The 18,213-nt window shown below is 43.1% G+C and overlaps 1 protein-coding gene across 4 annotated transcripts in view; it reads left to right on the top strand.

Annotated features, from left to right (window-relative positions):
* LOC117516761 (flavin-containing monooxygenase FMO GS-OX4) overlaps nucleotides 1–16,767 on the top strand; it is a 48,301-nt gene extending 31,534 nt beyond the window's left edge. Inside the window, exons 2-9 of one of the 4 annotated variants that reach the window (XM_034177611.1) lie at nucleotides 3,246–3,305; nucleotides 3,383–3,519; nucleotides 8,635–8,687; nucleotides 10,694–10,818; nucleotides 10,935–11,042; nucleotides 11,474–11,683; nucleotides 12,061–12,391; nucleotides 14,724–16,767. In XM_034177611.1, coding sequence (XP_034033502.1) covers nucleotides 3,246–3,305; nucleotides 3,383–3,519; nucleotides 8,635–8,687; nucleotides 10,694–10,818; nucleotides 10,935–11,042; nucleotides 11,474–11,683; nucleotides 12,061–12,381 — 1,014 coding nt within the window. In that variant the 3' untranslated portion in view covers nucleotides 12,382–12,391; nucleotides 14,724–16,767. Of the gene's footprint in view, nucleotides 1–3,166; nucleotides 3,306–3,382; nucleotides 3,520–8,634; nucleotides 8,688–10,693; nucleotides 10,819–10,934; nucleotides 11,043–11,473; nucleotides 11,684–12,060; nucleotides 12,398–14,723 lie in introns of those variants that run through there. The other 3 variants (XM_034177610.1, XM_034177608.1, XM_034177609.1) reach the window with 3 other exon arrangements.
* Nucleotides 16,768–18,213: the final 1,446 nt, after the last annotated feature.

Below are 18,213 nucleotides of genomic sequence, written 5' to 3'. Positions count from 1 at the left end.
CGCAGGGTGTTCAAATACTTATTTTCCTCACTGTATGGGGTTAAAACAGCAAGAATGGTGACAAAGGTCAATTTCAGTTTGTACAGGAGTCAAATATTAACCTCTTAAGCCCTAGAGCCTATTTCACCAAACTCACATACCCATACATTATGATTTATTTCTCAGCTTGTACAAGGTCAAAAATGCAAAGGTTTGGATCAGCTAAAAGACAGGTCCTAGGGGATGTTGTGGATGCAAAAAAATTGAAAGTAAATCATACTTGGTAGGAGTAAATGAGTTTTTTTTTTTCCAAAAAATGAATTCTGATTTATGTCTTTATTTGCTTGGCATTTCAGCTGTGGTTAGTTGATATGTGATTGAAGTGGATACTCTTGTAGAGGAGACTTCGCTTGACATTTTGATGTATAATACGTGTATGTTGGTGTCAGCATTGGTTAGTTATGAGTGTTCAGATGTTCCAAAACAGGGCAAGTCCCCAAATTTGGGGACTCTAGGGTTTAAGAGGTTAAAGTTGCTCTAGTTTTGTTAAGAATTTGGTTGAGCTAATCGGATTAATAAATGGAATAATTCTGACGTGTTGAATGTTTGGTCTCTAAAGTAAAGGTCAAACAAGGTCAGCATCCACTGGATTCTGTATGACCTATGTTACCCCGTAACGTAACTAAACATGACAGATTGTCCAAACTGTTCCCTTTTAAAAGCCTGCTGACTGAACCAATTATTTGCATCACACTGAGGCTGGATTGTAAATATCCTTTAGTCCCCTCAAGTGGTACTGAAAACCTGCTTGGCCCATGGACTATGTCCACCACTGTATGCTTCGGAAGAAGGGTGTTCCATCCCCACAGTTGAGTCCAAGAACCTGGTAGAATCATCACTGTCCCATACTGTGCTCCAAATCCTGAGACACTTCGCCTGTCTGTAGTTTGTTGTCAGTTATAACACAAGACCGGATTGTACAAATTCATTCCCTTAAAATATTCAGCTTAGTGTCCAGGTAACAACCAGCTGACTGCTCTTTGGTCAGTGTAGTGGTGAGTTAGCTTTGCTGTGTAGCGTGTTGCGGCATTGCTTAAATTTTCATTGTTACGCAGATGATACCCAGCTTTATCTATCCATGAAGCCAGAGGACACACACCAATTAGCTAAACTGCAGGATTGTCTTACAGACATAAGGACATGGATGACCTCTAATTTCCTGTTTTTAAACTCAGATAAAACTGAAGTTATTGTACTTGGCCCCACAAATCTTAGAAACATGGTGTCTAACCAGATCCTTACTCTGGATGGCATTACCCTGACCTCTAGTAATACTGTGAGAAATCTTGGAGTCATTTTTGATCAGGATATGTCATTCAAAGCGCATATTAAACAAATATGTAAGACTGCTTTTTTGCATTTACGCAATATCTCTAAAATTAGAAAGGTCTTGTCTCAGAGTGATGCTGAAAAACTAATTCATGCATTTATTTCCTCTAGGCTGGACTATTGTAATTCATTATTATCAGGTTGTCCTAAAAGTTCCCTGAAAAGCCTTCAGTTAATTCAAAATGCTGCAGCTAGAGTACTGACGGGGACTAGAAGGAGAGAGCATATCTCACCCATATTGGCCTCTCTTCATTGGCTTCCTGTTAATTCTAGAATAGAATTTAAAATTCTTCTTCTTACTTATAAGGTTTTGAATAATCAGGTCCCTTCTTATCTTAGGGACCTCATAGTACCATATCACCCCAATAGAGCGCTTCGCTCTCAGACTGCAGGCTTGCTTGTAGTTCCTAGGGTTTGTAAGAGTAGAATGGGAGGCAGAGCCTTCAGCTTTCAGGCTCCTCTCCTGTGGAACCAGCTCCCAATTCAGATCAGGGAGACAGACACCCTCTCTACTTTTAAGATTAGGCTTAAAACTTTCCTTTTTGCTAAAGCTTATAGTTAGGGCTGGATCAGGTGACCCTGAACCATCCCTTAGTTATGCTGCTATAGACTTAGACTGCTGGGGGGTTCCCATAATGCACTGAGTGTTTCTTTCTCTTTTTGCTCTGTATGCACCACTCTGCATTTAATCATTAGTGATTGATCTCTGCTCCCCTCCACAGCATGTCTTTTTCCTGGTTCTCTCCCTCAGCCCCAACCAGTCCCAGCAGAAGACTGCCCCTCCCTGAGCCTGGTTCTGCTGGAGGTTTCTTCCTGTTAAAAGGGAGTTTTTCCTTCCCACTGTCGCCAAGTGCTTGCTCACAGGGGGTCGTTTTGACCATTGGGGTTTTTACGTAATTATTGTATGGCCTTGCCTTACAATATAAAACGCCTTGGGGCAACTGTTTGTTGTGATTTGGCGCTGTATAAATAAAATTGATTGATTGATTGCTTGAATCAAGGTCACTGCTGTAAGTTTTTGGGAAAACGTTATATTATGACAGCGTTCCCTGTGTGAGGGCCGTCTGATGCACCTGTCAATCATTTTGCCTTGCTGTTGTGTAGATTTTTGTGTAATATGAAAGACACGGTCACTGCTACATGACCAAAGTCACCAAGTTTCCACTGGTCCTAGGGTCCACTGGTCCTAGTCCACATGTCTGAGGATCCACTGGTCCTAGGGTCCACTAGTCCTAACCTCTTTACATTATTTGATGGTTTATATTAAAACCCCAAACTGATTTTAAACTTCACAAATAAATGTAATACTTTCAAATAGCTAACAAACCAGATCCAATTTTCTTCCGTTTACAAAAATAAAACATGGTTCTGTTGACATACACCATTAATCACCTTTAATTGTCTATAAATCTGTTGAATTGAAAATCAACAAATGGTAATTCAGCATAAATAAATGTTTTTTTAATTAATTGTCACACTTTTGTAACATTAGTTAACCTACTTTAGTGCAACATATAGCCTACCATAAACGACGTCACCCTGCTCTCCTCAATAGTAGGACTAGTGCAAAGTTCCTGCTTCCACTTCATGGTAAAAGTCATGGTGCCATTTCTTGTTAGTTTTGCATTTTTAAACATTGAAGCTAAAACACAAGATATGTTCCAGGAGACATTTAAAGTCATCACATTCCACACCTCTTCAGTGGGCGGAGCTCTAGTGCAGCCTGGTTCACACTTGGCTTCAGTATCGGCTCAGAAACGTGACGACTGATGTTTTTCTTTACGACCTTGGGCTGCAGGACCAACCTGCCCAAAGAGGTGATGATGTTTCCTGATTTCCCCTTTGACCCTCGGCTAAACAGCTTCCTGCCCCATCAGGAAGTGCTGCGGTACCTGGAGAGCTACTGTCAGAGCCACAACATCCGGCCCCACATTCAGGTGAGCATTTGTGGTGCTCAGGATCCACGCGTCCTCACACGCTGTGGTCTTCATTACACGTCTCCTCTGTGTGACAGTTTGGCACGGCGGTACAAAAGGTGAGTCCTGTGTCGGTGATGGACAGCGAGGTGAGGACAACGTGGGAAGTGACATCATCTGATACATCGGGTTGTCAAAAAACGCAGGCATTCGACGCGGTGTTTGTGTGCACAGGGTGAGTTGTGATTGCGTGTGTGTTGTTGCCGTGGTAACTGTGTGGCGGCTGTGACTGCTCTCTGAACTGATTTTCTCAGACATATTTGTATTTCACATAAATCTCTTGCTTGCCTCTACTCGTGGTTGGCTCTCACTGCGGTATTGTATCACTTCCTGTTCCGGAGCACAGCGGTGTTTTTCTGTATCTGTTAGCTGTTTAATCTGCGCAGTTAGATTGATCTAGTTATCTAGATTACGATTTGTTTCCCAGTGTAATTTTTACGTGCCTTAACTAAAGCACTCCTTCTGCTGAATCACCTCTAAATTATTTACACATTATTCACTTTGCGTGTTTTTAGGAATCCGCTAGCTTAGCGTAGCTACTAGCTCTTAGCCGATTTAGCATGGCGGCTTCTCCTGTCTCTCCCGCACTTTTCTGCTCTGGGTGTGAAATGTTTAGTTATTCCTCGGCCTCCTTTAGCAGTAACGGTACTTGTAATAAGTGTAGCTTATTCGTAGCTTTGGAGGCCAGGCTGGGCGAATTGGAGACTCGGCTCCGCACCGTGGAAAATTCTACAGCTAGCCAGGCCCCTGTAGTCGGTGCGGACCAAGGTAGCTTAGCCGCCGTTAGTTCCCCCCTGGCAGATCCCGAGCAGCCGGGAAAGCAGGCTGACTGGGTGACTGTGAGGAGGAAGCGTAGTCCTAAACAGAAGCCCCGTGTACACCGCCAACCCGTTCACATCTCTAACCGTTTTTCCCCACTCGACGACACACCCGCAGAGGATCAAACTCTGGTTATTGGCGACTCTGTTTTGAGAAATGTGAAGTTAGCGACACCAGCAACCATAGTCAATTGTCTTCCGGGGGCCAGAGCAGGCGACATTGAAGGAAATTTGAAACTGCTGGCTAAGGCTAAGCGTAAATTTGGTAAGATTGTAATTCACGTCGGCAGTAATGACACCCGGTTACGCCAATCGGAGGTCACTAAAATTAACATTAAATCGGTGTGTAACTTTGCAAAAACAATGTCGGACTCTGTAGTTTTCTCTGGGCCCCTCCCCAATCGGACCGGGAGTGACATGTTTAGCTGCATGTTCTCCTTGAATTGCTGGCTGTCTGAGTGGTGTCCAAAAAATGAGGTGGGCTTCATAGATAATTGGCAAAGCTTCTGGGGAAAACCTGGTCTTGTTAGGAGAGACTGCATCCATCCCACTTTGGATGGAGCAGCTCTCATTTCTAGAAATCTGGCCAATTTTCTTAAATCCTCCAAACCGTGACTATCCAGGGTTGGGACCAGGAAGCAGAGTTGTAGTCTTACACACCTCTCTGCAGCTTCTCTCCCCCTGCCATCCCCTCATTACCCCATCCCCGTAGAGACGGTGCCTGCTCCCAGACTACCAATAACCAGCAAAAATCTATTTAAGCATAAAAATTCAAAAAGAAAAAATAATATAGCACCTTCAACTGCACCACAGACTAAAACAGTTAAATGTGGTCTGTTAAACATTAGGTCTCTCTCTTCTAAGTCCCTGTTAGTAAATGATATAATAATTGATCAACATATTGATTTATTCTGCCTTACAGAAACCTGGTTACAGCAGGATGAATATGTTAGTTTAAATGAGTCAACACCCCCGAGTCACACTAACTGTCAGAATGCTCGTAGCACGGGCCGGGGCGGAGGATTAGCAGCAATCTTCCATTCCAGCTTATTAATTAATCAAAAACCCAGACAGAGCTTTAATTCATTTGAAAGCTTGTCTCTTAGTCTTGTCCATCCAAATTGGAAGTCCCAAAAACCAGTTTTATTTGTTATTATCTATCGTCCACCTGGTCGTTACTGTGAGTTTCTCTGTGAATTTTCAGACCTTTTGTCTGACTTAGTGCTTAGCTCAGATAAGATAATTATAGTGGGCGATTTTAACATCCACACAGATGCTGAGAATGACAGCCTCAACACTGCATTTAATCTATTATTAGACTCTATTGGCTTTGCTCAAAAAGTAAATGAGTCCACCCACCACTTTAATCATATCTTAGATCTTGTTCTGACTTATGGTATGGAAATAGAAGACTTAACAGTATTCCCTGAAAACTCCCTTCTGTCTGATCATTTCTTAATAACATTTACATTTACTCTGATGGACTACCCAGCAGTGGGGAATAAGTTTCATTACACTAGAAGTCTTTCAGAAAGCGCTGTAACTAGGTTTAAGGATATGATTCCTTCTTTATGTTCTCTAATGCCATATACCAACACAGTGCAGAGTAGCTACCTAAACTCTGTAAGGGAGATTGAGTATCTCGTCAATAGTTTTTACATCCTCATTGAAGACAACTTTGGATGCTGTAGCTCCTCTGAAAAAGAGAGCTTTAAATCAGAAGTGTCTGACTCCGTGGTATAACTCACAAACTCGTAGCTTAAAGCAGATAACCCGTAAGTTGGAGAGGAAATGGCGTCTCACTAATTTAGAAGATCTTCACTTAGCCTGGAAAAAGAGTCTGTTGCTCTATAAAAAAGCCCTCCGTAAAGCTAGGACATCTTTCTACTCATCACTAATTGAAGAAAATAAGAACAACCCCAGGTTTCTTTTCAGCACTGTAGCCAGGCTGACAAAGAGTCAGAGCTCTATTGAGCTGAGTATTCCATTAACTTTAACTAGTAATGACTTCATGACTTTCTTTGCTAACAAAATTTTAACTATTAGAGAAAAAATTACTCATAACCATCCCAAAGACGTATCGTTATCTTTGGCTGCTTTCAGTGATGCCGGTATTTGGTTAGACTCTTTCTCTCCGATTGTTCTGTCTGAGTTATTTTCATTAGTTACTTCATCCAAACCATCAACATGTTTATTAGACCCCATTCCTACCAGGCTGCTCAAGGAAGCCCTACCATTATTTAATGCTTCGATCTTAAATATGATCAATCTATCTTTGTTAGTTGGCTATGTACCACAGGCTTTTAAGGTGGCAGTAATTAAACCATTACTTAAAAAGCCATCACTTGACCCAGCTATCTTAGCTAATTATAGGCCAATCTCCAACCTTCCTTTTCTCTCAAAAATTCTTGAAAGGGTAGTTGTAAAACAGCTAACTGATCATCTGCAGAGGAATGGTCTATTTGAAGAGTTTCAGTCAGGTTTTAGAATTCATCATAGTACAGAAACAGCATTAGTGAAGGTTACAAATACTTTCTTATGGCCTTGCTTCATCTCTGTGGCTTTTCTGTTAGAACCTCAGTGCTGCTTTTGATACTGTGACCATAAAATTTATTACAGAGATTAGAGCATGCCATAGGTATTAAAGGCACTGCGCTGCGGTGGGTTTGAATCATATTTGTCTAATAGATTACAATTTGTTCATGTAAATGGGGAATCTTCTTCACAGACTAAAGTTAATTATGGAGTTCCACAAGGTTCTGTGCTAGGACCAATTTTATTCACTTTATACATGCTTCCCTTAGGCAGTATTATTAGACAGTATTGCTTAAATTTTCATTGTTACGCAGATGATACCCAGCTTTATCTATCCATGAAGCCAGAGGACACACACCAATTAGCTAAACTGCAGGATTGTCTTACAGACATAAAGACATGGATGACCTCTAATTTCCTGCTTTTAAACTCAGATAAAACTGAAGTTATTGTACTTGGCCCCACAAATCTTAGAAACATGGTGTCTAACCAGATCCTTACTCTGGATGGCATTACCCTGACCTCTAGTAATACTGTGAGAAATCTTGGAGTCATTTTTGATCAGGATATGTCATTCAAAGCGCATATTAAACAAATATGTAGGACTGCTTTTTTGCATTTACGCAATATCTCTAAAATCAGAAAGGTCTTGTCTCAGAGTGATGCTGAAAAACTAATTCATGCATTTATTTCCTCTAGGCTGGACTATTGTAATTCATTATTATCAGGTTGTCCTAAAAGTTCCCTAAAAAGCCTTCAGTTAATTCAAAATGCTGCAGCTAGAGTACTGACGGGGACTAGAAGGAGAGAGCATATCTCACCCATATTGGGCTCTCTTCATTGGCTTCCTGTTAATTCTAGAATAGAATTTAAAATTCTTCTTCTTACTTATAAGGTTTTGAATAATCAGGTCCCATCTTATCTTAGGGACCTCGTAGTACCATATCACCCCAATAGAGCGCTTCGCTCTCAGACTGCAGGCTTACTTGTAGTTCCTAGGGTTTGTAAGAGTAGAATGGGAGGCAGAGCCTTCAGCTTTCAGGCTCCTCTCCTGTGGAACCAGCTCCCAATTCAGATCAGGGAGACAGACACCCTCTCTACTTTTAAGATTAGGCTTAAAACTTTCCTTTTTGCTAAAGCTTATAGTTAGGGCTGGATCAGGTGACCCTGAACCATCCCTTAGTTATGCTGCTATAGACGTAGACTGCTGGGGGGTTCCCATGATGCAGTGTTTCTTTCTCTTTTGCTCTGTATGCACCACTCTGCATTTAATCATTAGTGATCGATCTCTGCTCCCCTCCACAGCATGTCTTTTTCCTGGTTCTCTGCCTCAGCCCCAACCAGTCCCAGCAGAAGACTGCCCCTCCCTGAGCCTGGTTCTGCTGGAGGTTTCTTCCTGTTAAAAGGGAGTTTTTCCTTCCCACTGTAGCCAAGTGCTTGCTCACAGGGGGTCGTTTTGACCGTTGGGGTTTTACATAATTATTGTATGGCCTTGCCTTACAATATAAAGCGCCTTGGGGCAACTGTTTGTTGTGATTTGGCGCTATATAAAAAAATTGATTGATTCATAATAAGGATGTATTTTCTGACATTTACAGGACTGTGAAAAACCAACAAATACAAGGAAAAAATACAAAACCTGATTCTCAGTTTAAGCAGCACACGCAGTTCAACACACATTTTATATGGTTATTTTGTTTTCTTTTTTGGTTTTTAGTTTGTGCAACATTTTGTATGTATGATTGGACAATGTTATAAAATGTTATTATTGTAAAAATGACTGAATAAATATCTGCTCTTCAGTTACAGTTTTGCTGGAACAGGCCCAGAAACATTTTGTGAACTTTCATTAGTGTCTTTACTCCTTCTGACCTCTTGGTGTCCCTAAATAGTGTGTTTCGTGGCTTCACGTGCACCTGTTTGTGATTCTGTCCAAGGCACTACTCTGACCCTCACATCCCAAACATTCCAGGAATGGAAAACTTCAAAGGTACTGTCTGTCTTTAAAAGCATTTGCTGTTCTGTTTGAATCACAGCGGTGGGCGGAGCTTATGTGATTATCACAGCTGTGTTTTTGTTATGTGTTGATTTAAACAAACGTTTGTGGAGTGACAGTTCTTCAGTCAGGAGACAGTTGACTAAAGTCTGTGGCAAATCTGGATCCTCTGTTCAAACAGATGCTGAAAGATGGGAATTTAGAAAAACTACATTTTTGTAGGTTTGAAGGATCTCAGGGCCCCGTCACACCGTGACGATTTAGCCAGCGTATGCTAACAGCCCCATTTCCACTGAGCGGTTCGCGTCTCTACTGCACGGTGTGGTACAGGTTACGTCTGGTTTGGGTTATGTTTCCTGTTTGGCAAGTGGAGCACGTAAATCAATCAATCAATCAATTTTTTTCTATAGCGCCAAATCACAACAAACAGTTGCCCCAAGGCGCTTTATATTGTAAGGTAAGGCCATACAATAATTATGTAAAGCCCCAACGGTCAAAACGACCCCCTGTGAGCAAGCACTTGGCTACAGTGGGAAGGAAAAACTCCCTTTTAACAGGAAGAAACCTCCAGCAGAACCAGGCTCAGGGAGGGGCAGTCTTCTGCTGGGACTGGTTGGGGGTAAATATTGACATGTACATCATCGAGCACTCGTACGCTGGTGCACAGCCTCTTCCCTCCACAGTGTGGCCAAAAGAGTAATTTAACATTATTTTTATTGAATTTTATTTTTGTCTTGGTGCATCATGGGATTTATTGTCATTGCATGCAGAATGCTGAAGAATCGACTGATGTCTGTGATAAACATGAATTAAAGTAGCACTATGAATCTTTCAACTCTTAAAATAAGTTAATTGTCTTGTTGTGGGACAAAGAGCCGGCATTCTCTGGTTCAGGCTGAGAAATACACGAAACACAAAGGAACTTCTTTAAAATGACCACGGTTCTTCAGCCACAACAAGGAACTAAAGTATTTTCAGATGTCATTTTCCAAAATCAGGAGGCTTTATGTGGATAAGTTTTCATCAGGCGGTGATGATGAATCCGACTGAAATGAACAGGTCAGATTACGACTTTATATTTACTCAATTTGCAAATGCTTTTCATATTTGAAACAGTCTGAACTGTTCACATGAGGATGGCAGCTTTCAGTTGTTCATCCAGTCAATGGACAGCATCAATGGGCATATTTTGACTTATGAGTAACTTACAAGAAACGTGTGTCAACAAACACATGGCTTACCTACAACTTATGTCCCACGTATGCAGGACGTATGAGACATATGCTAGCATACATCGAAAATATTGTGCATGCCCAAAATTCTTCGAGGTATTCACCATATTACAACATGTATCAGTGAGCTTCAGTTGGCTCTTACACAAAACCTACCCATAACTTACTAGACATATGCCAGCGTTTTTAATATGGTTGACATACGCTGGCTAAATCGTCAAACTGTGACAGGGGTGTCAGATGGACAAACAAACATGATCATCACAGCAGCCTGGAAGTGTTGTGGTTTAATTTAGGGCAATACAGTGGATTAGCGGTTCGCACTGTTGCTTCACAGCAAGAAGGTCATGGGATCGATTCCCACCTGTGTCCTTTCTTTGTGGAGTTTGCGTGTTCTCCCCATGTTTGTGTGGGTTCCCTCCGGGTGCTTTGACGTCCTCCCACATCCAAAGACATGCAGGTTAGATGGACTGGAAACTTTAAATTGTGCATAGGTGTGAGTATGTTTGTCTGTACATGACCCTGACATAGACTGGCATCCTGTCCAGGGTGAACCCGCCTCACACCCCATGACTGCTGAGACAGGCTCCAGAAGATGAGTGTGTATATTTAATTTAATAGTGGAGTTTATTGTATAACTTTGATTAAAACGTTTGTAACAGCAGAGGGCGCCGTTGATCTGAGCAGCATGGATCCAGTGGTTGTGACAGAATGCCTTCTTGTTTCATGTGGTTGGTGCAGCTCGTTTCTGTTTCTGGCTCCCTGCAGGGAAGGTGCTGCACAGTCATGAATACAGGTACCCGGAACCATTTGCAGGTCAGTCTGTGGTGGTTCTGGGTGCTGGACCTTCGGGTTTGGACATTTCCTTTGAGCTGGCTGCAGTCGGTGCTCAGGTAAGGACGACTTTAAATAAACTGTCAGGAAATAAAAGCTCATCATCATCAAAGACATGAGGACAAACTGTGTGGTTCCAGTACCTTGAGAGGGGACTGTTGTCTGTCCTGTCCAGGTCACTCTGAGTCATGGTCTTCCTCGTTTCACCTTTCCTCTGCCTCCTGAGATCCAACAGGCCCATCCAGTGGTGGCAGTGCAGGGGGACGGCAGCCTGCGCTTCCAGGTGATGAGGCGCTCACGACACGATCTCACCCGGCGCATAGTGCAAAACGGGCTGCTTTAGTCCCCCCACACACACACACGTTAACACAGAGGAAGTCTGACTGTGTTCAGACGTCCAGGACTTACAGTCGGTGTTGATTCAGGTGACTGAAATCCTGACAGGATCCCCACTAAGTTCCTGGACCTGCAGAGCCGGCTTGTGCATGGGTACTGTGCTGAGCAGAACGGGGGCGGAGTCTCTGGCTTTTTCCTTATTGGCAGTTTTACACACACACACACACACACACACACAGTGTGCACCGGGAGCAACTTGGGGATTTAAAGTGAGTTTCTGGGCTGTTGGTGATTTTTCAGTTTGCAGTAACGTAACAGACAAGCAGTCAAGTCTTAAAACCAGGGAGGTGATGATGTCGTGACTTTCTGCTGTTGTAGGACGGCTCAGTGGGCGTGGCTGAGGTCCTGATGCTGTGCACTGGCTACATCTTCAGGTTTCCCTTCCTGGGCGCCGCTCAGCTGGGTCTGGAGGTCAAGGACCATCTGGTGTCTCCCCTGTACCGCTTCATGATGCCGCCTGCCTTCCCCTCGCTCTTCATCATCGGCATCTGTCAGATCATCTGCCCCTTTCCCCACTTCCACATCCAGGTCAGCTGACACCGTCTGTTCAAATCTTCAAATTATGTGTCACGTGCAACTAAATATGTTCAGCAACAGTAATATATAAATAATGAACGTTTATGTTTATGAGTTCAATGGCAGCGGAGTGGAGTGTGTGTGTGTGTGGGGGGGGGGGGGGGGGGGGGGGCGCGTGCAGAGTGCAATGGTACCAAACGTATGGAACCAAATTTGCACTCTAAATGCAATGCAACACAAATGGGATGAATAATCTATGTCATGTGACACACAAAGCACCAATCAAATGACAAGGATCCACTCAGCCATTATATAATAATGTTTAATTATCCCACAATGCCATGCTGCACCATGTTGACTCCCGAAGGACTTTGTCTTTGTGGTTGCAGGTGCAGTTCGCTCTGGCCGTGTTGGACGGTTCTGTCCCTTTGCCGCCCCGGGCCGAGATGGAGGCTGAAGTTCAACAGGAACTGGAGGAAAAGCTGAAACGCGGGGTCAAGTGGCGCCACCTGCTGAAACTGGGGCGGGATCAGTGGCACTACTGTGAGACACTGGCGTGCACCGCCGGGTTTCCGTCACTGCCGCCGGTCATCCACAGTTTATACGAGGAGGTGTTCCAACAGCGGCGCATTCACCCCCAGAACTACCGAAAACATAACTACAGACTGATCAGCGACACCGAGTGGGAGTTGGTGGAAGTGCAGGAGTGAGAGAAGAGAGGTAACACGAAAACAAGTCACTTAAAGACACAACTGATCAGTAACATGTTGTGCTCCTGGGTGTACTGCACACAAAGGTGGGACCTTAAAATGTTTCCCCAGTTTATCTGTGCAGTTACTGATAGAGTGTGTGTCTGTAGGTGTGTGTGTGTCTCTGTGGGTGTGGGTGTGTCTGTGTGTGTTTCTGTGTGTGTCTGTGGGTGTGTCAGGGTGTGTCTGTCTGTGTGTGTTTCTGTGTGTCTCTGTGGGTGTGTCTGTATGTGTTTGTGGGTGTGTCTGTGTGTGTTTCTGTGTGTCTCTGTGGGTGTGTCTTTGTGTTTCGGTGTGTCTGTATGTGTTTGTGGGTGTGTCTGTGTGTGTTTCTGTGTGTGTCTGTGTCTCTGTGGGTGTGTCTGTGTGTGTGTGTGTGTGTGTGTGTGTCTCTGTGGGTGTGTCTGTGTGTCTCTGTGGACTTAAAGATAGTTTCATTTTATTACTTGTGTCCTTTTTTTCTATGAAATCGTTTTTGTGGAAATGTATGTTTATTTTCAGATTAAAGCAAATAATTTCCAAACAGATGAACAAGCCTGAAAAAAAAAAATCTGAATCTTGTATTTTTCTATTTATTATATGGCTGCAGCGCTACGTCCACTCTGATTGGCTGATTTCTGGTCTGTTTTCCCATATTACCATGACAGTCGGACTGGAATGCGTATCAGATTCGTTACAAACCAGGAAGCTAAAAACATGGTTAGAAAAACCAAGTCAGACATGAACGTACTCCATAAATATCGAAACGCGTCGGGAAAAAAACATAGATTGAAAGTTTACCAGCTAACAAGTGGACCACCTGTTAGCAAGTTCTTCATGGACATGAAGTGAGCAGGTCTGACTATGAGCCCAAAACCGTCAGCAGCTTTCATATTTGGGCGAAAGCAGAAGGTCGCATGTTTGTGTATATAGTCGCCGTATAATAAACCAAGTGTTAACCTGGCATGCTCACGAGGTCTTTACGGGAAGATCAGACCTCAGTGTTTTCCCGTACAGACCTCGCTTTCTCACTTAATAATCCTTTAATATAGATATTTGTTTGTAATTTAGAAATTGTTGATGGTGCTTGATTTGATGTTATTTCCGAGCTTTTTGTTATGTAGATCTGTTTTTGTTTTTATTGTTTGTTTTACAGTGATCCACCACGTCAGCCGCCATCATTCTGACAACATTTGTTTCTGATAAATTTTAAAGCTTTGTTTTTTCCACGTTTCACACATTCAGTTTTGAGATTTGAATTCTGGCTCGTTAGTACTTCGGTTTGTGTGACTGCTACACTACAGAGCTGTCCTGGGTCCTCAACATCCATCATCAGAGGAGAACCGTCAAACTTGTCCACATACCAGTCTGCACTTTGTAAAAACGCACTTCAAAACCGGGACGTCCACACATCCTTGGAAAGGACAAACTTTCTTTAAATGTATTGGTTTGTTTAATTGATGACGTTGATGGGTTCCAGACTTAAGACACTGACTGTGAAAGATTTTTTTATAATAATCGCTATATATCTCTCCTAACCTGTTAGTAGGAGGAAATTACAAAAACACAGTATTCACAGGTTCAGAGAGGTTTTGTATTTTAACAGAATACTTCAAAAGTGTCCAACAATCCAGTCATTTCACTTCACTTCAGCTAAATGGTGAAGATACGACCTCTTATTTTCCTTCTTTGTCTGTTTGCACGGAATTGAGTCTGTGACCCAGTCTTGACCCCGCCTTTCATCCTGTGACCTAACCCAGTGTGGAGGAAAAAATTATTTTAAGTCAAAGTGTCTGTCAGAAATAAGTCAAGAAATTGGCAGATTAAAATAACAGGCTTTTAATTCGAGGCCTCGAGACGCAATAGTCAAAAGTCTGAACAGCAGGATTTTGAATATGTCCGGAAAAGAAATGCAGTGATGGGAAAAACTTCATCAAATTCAGGCAAAACTACTCCATTGATCTCTGCTGGCACGCACCCTCCCCCAAGCCACCCCTGAACACCTTATGATGGATTTCATTGAAACGACCCTGCAGGAGTGAGAGAAATACTGCCACAAAAATGATCCTCTGATAATGGCACACTGAAAAACAAATAGTAAATGCACTGCTGAAACAAGCCTGAAGTGGGTAAAATTCTTGCCTCTCATTCAGATGCAAATGAGACTTCGTACACAACAGAAAAACAACCTGTCATCCTTTGAGATCCTGTTTTGACAACTTCCTCACACAGGGCTCCATCCCAGGGGGTTGACAGGGGGAGACACTGTGTTTGTTGAGCATAATCTTAATGCATCAAGCTTCCACAAGCTTTTCTGTGTGCAGGTCTCGTGTGAAGGAAGCTCTCCCATTACTAACCACTCCATGACATCCAACCACTCCACGACATCCAGCACTCCACAACATCCAACCACTCCACGACATCCAACCACTCCACAACATCCAACCACTCCACGGCATCTGACCACTCTAACCGCATTCGACCTGGTGATTTCATGAATCTAAGGAGGAGACACTGGAATGATCATCATTGGATTGGCCCTCTTGAAGTTCAGCTACAACACACACTGCCATCAAGGTCGCAGCAAACACACAACTTTAGCCCCTATTCCAGAATTCCTTTCCCCAACAACCTAAAAGGACTTGATCAACCCCATCCAATCAATCATGACTGCTTATTTTGTATTGATGATGTTTTGTATTTTTGAAACTTGTTTATGATGTAATTATTTGAAACAGGATGATGATGTTTTTATCAGTGTTTTCTTTTATGATGTTATTGGAATGTTTTGATTTCTGTTTTAGAATTTTGACTCATTTATGTGATCAAATTTGATCAAAAGGGTGGAATTGTAGTATCAGAATTACTCATTCAATGTCTTATACATAGCCTGCCTGCACTTAAGGTACGTACTGAAGGTCCCATGTAACCCAGTGAGCTACAGCAGCTCTACAGCAGAAACAAACGGTGATAACTTTCACTATTCAGTGAGAGTTTTCATGGGAAACTCGAAGTTTCACTTACTGGAAAAATGCGTATGTGACTGTTTGCTGTGTCCCTGCCTTAATAATAATAATAATAAATTTTATTTGTACCGTACTTTATATTTGAATACAAATCTCAAAGTGCACATAAAACAGCAATAAAAAAAGATAAGATAGAATAAAATTACAATACATCAAACATACAATTAGTTAAAAACTAGCTGTAGGCTTTTCTAAAAAGGAAGGTTTTTAAACCTTTCTTAAAAGCATCGACGGTCTGTGGGGCCCTAAGGTGGTCTGGGAGGGCATTCCACAGGCGGGGAGCAGCAGCCTCGAAGGCCCGGTCCCCCATGGTCTTCAGCCGTGTCCTGGGCTGAAGCAGACTATGTATTAGCAGACTATTTTGTACATTCCTCTGAATGTACAAAAGATCTCCTCAGAAATGCTGTGATCGCACACACATCTTCAAAATCCTGCTGTTCACACTTTTGACTATTGCACCTCGAAGCCTCGAATTAAAAGCCTGTTATTTTAATCTGCCAATTTCTTGACTTATTTCTGTAAACAGCCTCAGACACTTTGACTTAAAATCATTTCTGCCTCCACACCCGCCTTTTGTCCTGTGACCTAACTGTAACCCCACCTTTCGTCCTGTGACCTAACCCTAACCCCACCTTTCTTTCTGTGACATAACCGTAACCCCTCCTTTCATCCTGTGACCTAACCCTAGCCCCGCCTTTTATCTTGTGACCTAAACCTAACCCTGCCTTTCATCCTGTGACCTAACCCCGCCTTTCGTCTTGTGATCTAATGCTAACTCCGCCTTTCATCCTGTGACTGAACCCTGCGTTCATCCTGTGACCTAAATCTAACCCCGCCTTTCATCCTGTAACCTAAACCTAACCCCACCTTTCGTCTTGTGATCTAATGCTAACTCTGCCTTTCATCCTGTGACTGAACCCTGCGTTCATCCTGTGACCTAAATCTAACCCCGCCTTTCATCCTGTGACCTAAACCTAACCCCGCCTTTCATCCTGTGACCTAACCCCACCTTTCATTCTGTGACGTAACTGTAACCCCTCCTTTCATTCTGTGACGTAACTGTAACCCCTCCTTTCATTCTGTGACGTAACTGTAACCCCTCCTTTCATCCTGTGACCTAAACCTAACCCCTCCTTTCATCCTGTGATGTAACCCTAACCCCGCCTTTTATCTTGTGACCTAACCCTAACCCTGCCTCTCTTGCAGATTGATGGGATAGGTTCAACCCCCTGTGACCCATAACTTGATTTAGAACACAGATGGATCTTTCTCTCACTGACCTGAATGAATCCTGCCCAGGTGTTTAAAGTTTCTGGGTTTATTGTTGTGTGGGCCGCCAGAAGAGGAGGTACTGCTGGCCCACCACCAAAGGGCACCCTGCCTGAAGTGCGGGCTTCAGGCACGAGAGGGCGCTGCCGCCACGGACACAGCCGGGAGTGACAGCTGTCACTCATTAACTCCTGACAGCTGTCACTCATTCTTCATCATCGCACTCCATAAAACCCAGACGTCATCTCCACCTCATCGCAGAGATATCGTACTTCGTTGGAGCAGTACCAGATCCGACAGTCGGGGACGGTGATCACCTGGGAATTCGGGACTTGGCGGCTCCAGTATTCACCAGGTTCTGTGGCGGCAGAAATCGTGTGGTTCCGGCTCTTCTCAGGACAGACGTCTTCTATCCTCGAGCCTGCCCACACGTCACCTTTGTGGATTGACTGTAATTATATTCTGAGATTGTATTTCGTTGTGCACATTTCACAACATTAAATTGTTACTTTTTGGCTCATCTATTGGCCGTTCATTTGCGCTCCCTGTTGTGGGTCCGTGTCACTACACTTTCACAACATTTATTGGAACAATCAGCTTGCAGCTCCATTGGATTTGGGCCACACCCTTTTATCACTTTCCTTGCTTAGCCATGCCCCCAGGCCTAGGTCTATTGAAATAATGGAATGGTTTGTTCAAAAGTATTTTGCTCCACCCGGCTGGAAACGGGTACCAGGGGTTGTTGTGGATTCTCTTCTGCTTCACCCTGCAGTGTCCGGGGAAAGTCCCAGCACCAGTGGCCCTCAGGGCCTGGAGAGGACTTTTCTTCTGTCTTTGTCTTCTGTTGACGTTGGACAGACTGTGTGAACATGTCATTGTGTTCATGTGATGTTTTTGTTCAGCTTCTCAGATTAAATCTGAAAATCTGCATAAATACGACGTCTTAAATGTTTCTTTTGTTGTGGAAATTGTTGTGAAAGACAGAAGGAAAAATACCGTCCAAGTACTTACGGACCCGTCCGTTAGGATGACATACAGTGAGGCAAATAAAACTAATCAAGCTAAACAAATCAAAAATATGTGTTGAATTGATGGTGCAGTAATTTAGTTATTGTTTGTACATTTTGATAAGGTGTGTTTCCTGAGTGACGTGAAGGGTCAGAGGTCAAAGGCGGTGACTCTGAGTCATTGATTTCTGAGCAGCACATAACGTGCACACAGGAAGCCGTGCACGGAGCTGTCTTTGATTCCGATGTTCCAGACTGACCTGACTGCAGACCGTCACAGACGTCCTGATTTACCGAAGGTTTACTTGTGTAAAGATGTAAACACAAAGATGTGCGTGCTGTTCACTAACCGTGCGCGCTGATGATCACTTCTTTTCAACACACACAATTGTGTGTGTATTATTTATTTAACACGTTTCCTTTCATGAATATGTCATTTGAGGTGTGTCCACCTGAGGACACAACATTCTGGGAGTTGAACATGCTAATAGTTGAGGTTTGCGCACGTAAAT

This window comes from Thalassophryne amazonica, chromosome 9 (assembly GCF_902500255.1).
Source record: "Thalassophryne amazonica chromosome 9, fThaAma1.1, whole genome shotgun sequence".
Lineage (NCBI taxonomy): Eukaryota > Metazoa > Chordata > Actinopteri > Batrachoidiformes > Batrachoididae > Thalassophryne > Thalassophryne amazonica.
The sequence above is the reverse complement of the archived record's forward strand: the minus strand, read 5'-3'. Positions and strand labels throughout refer to the sequence as shown.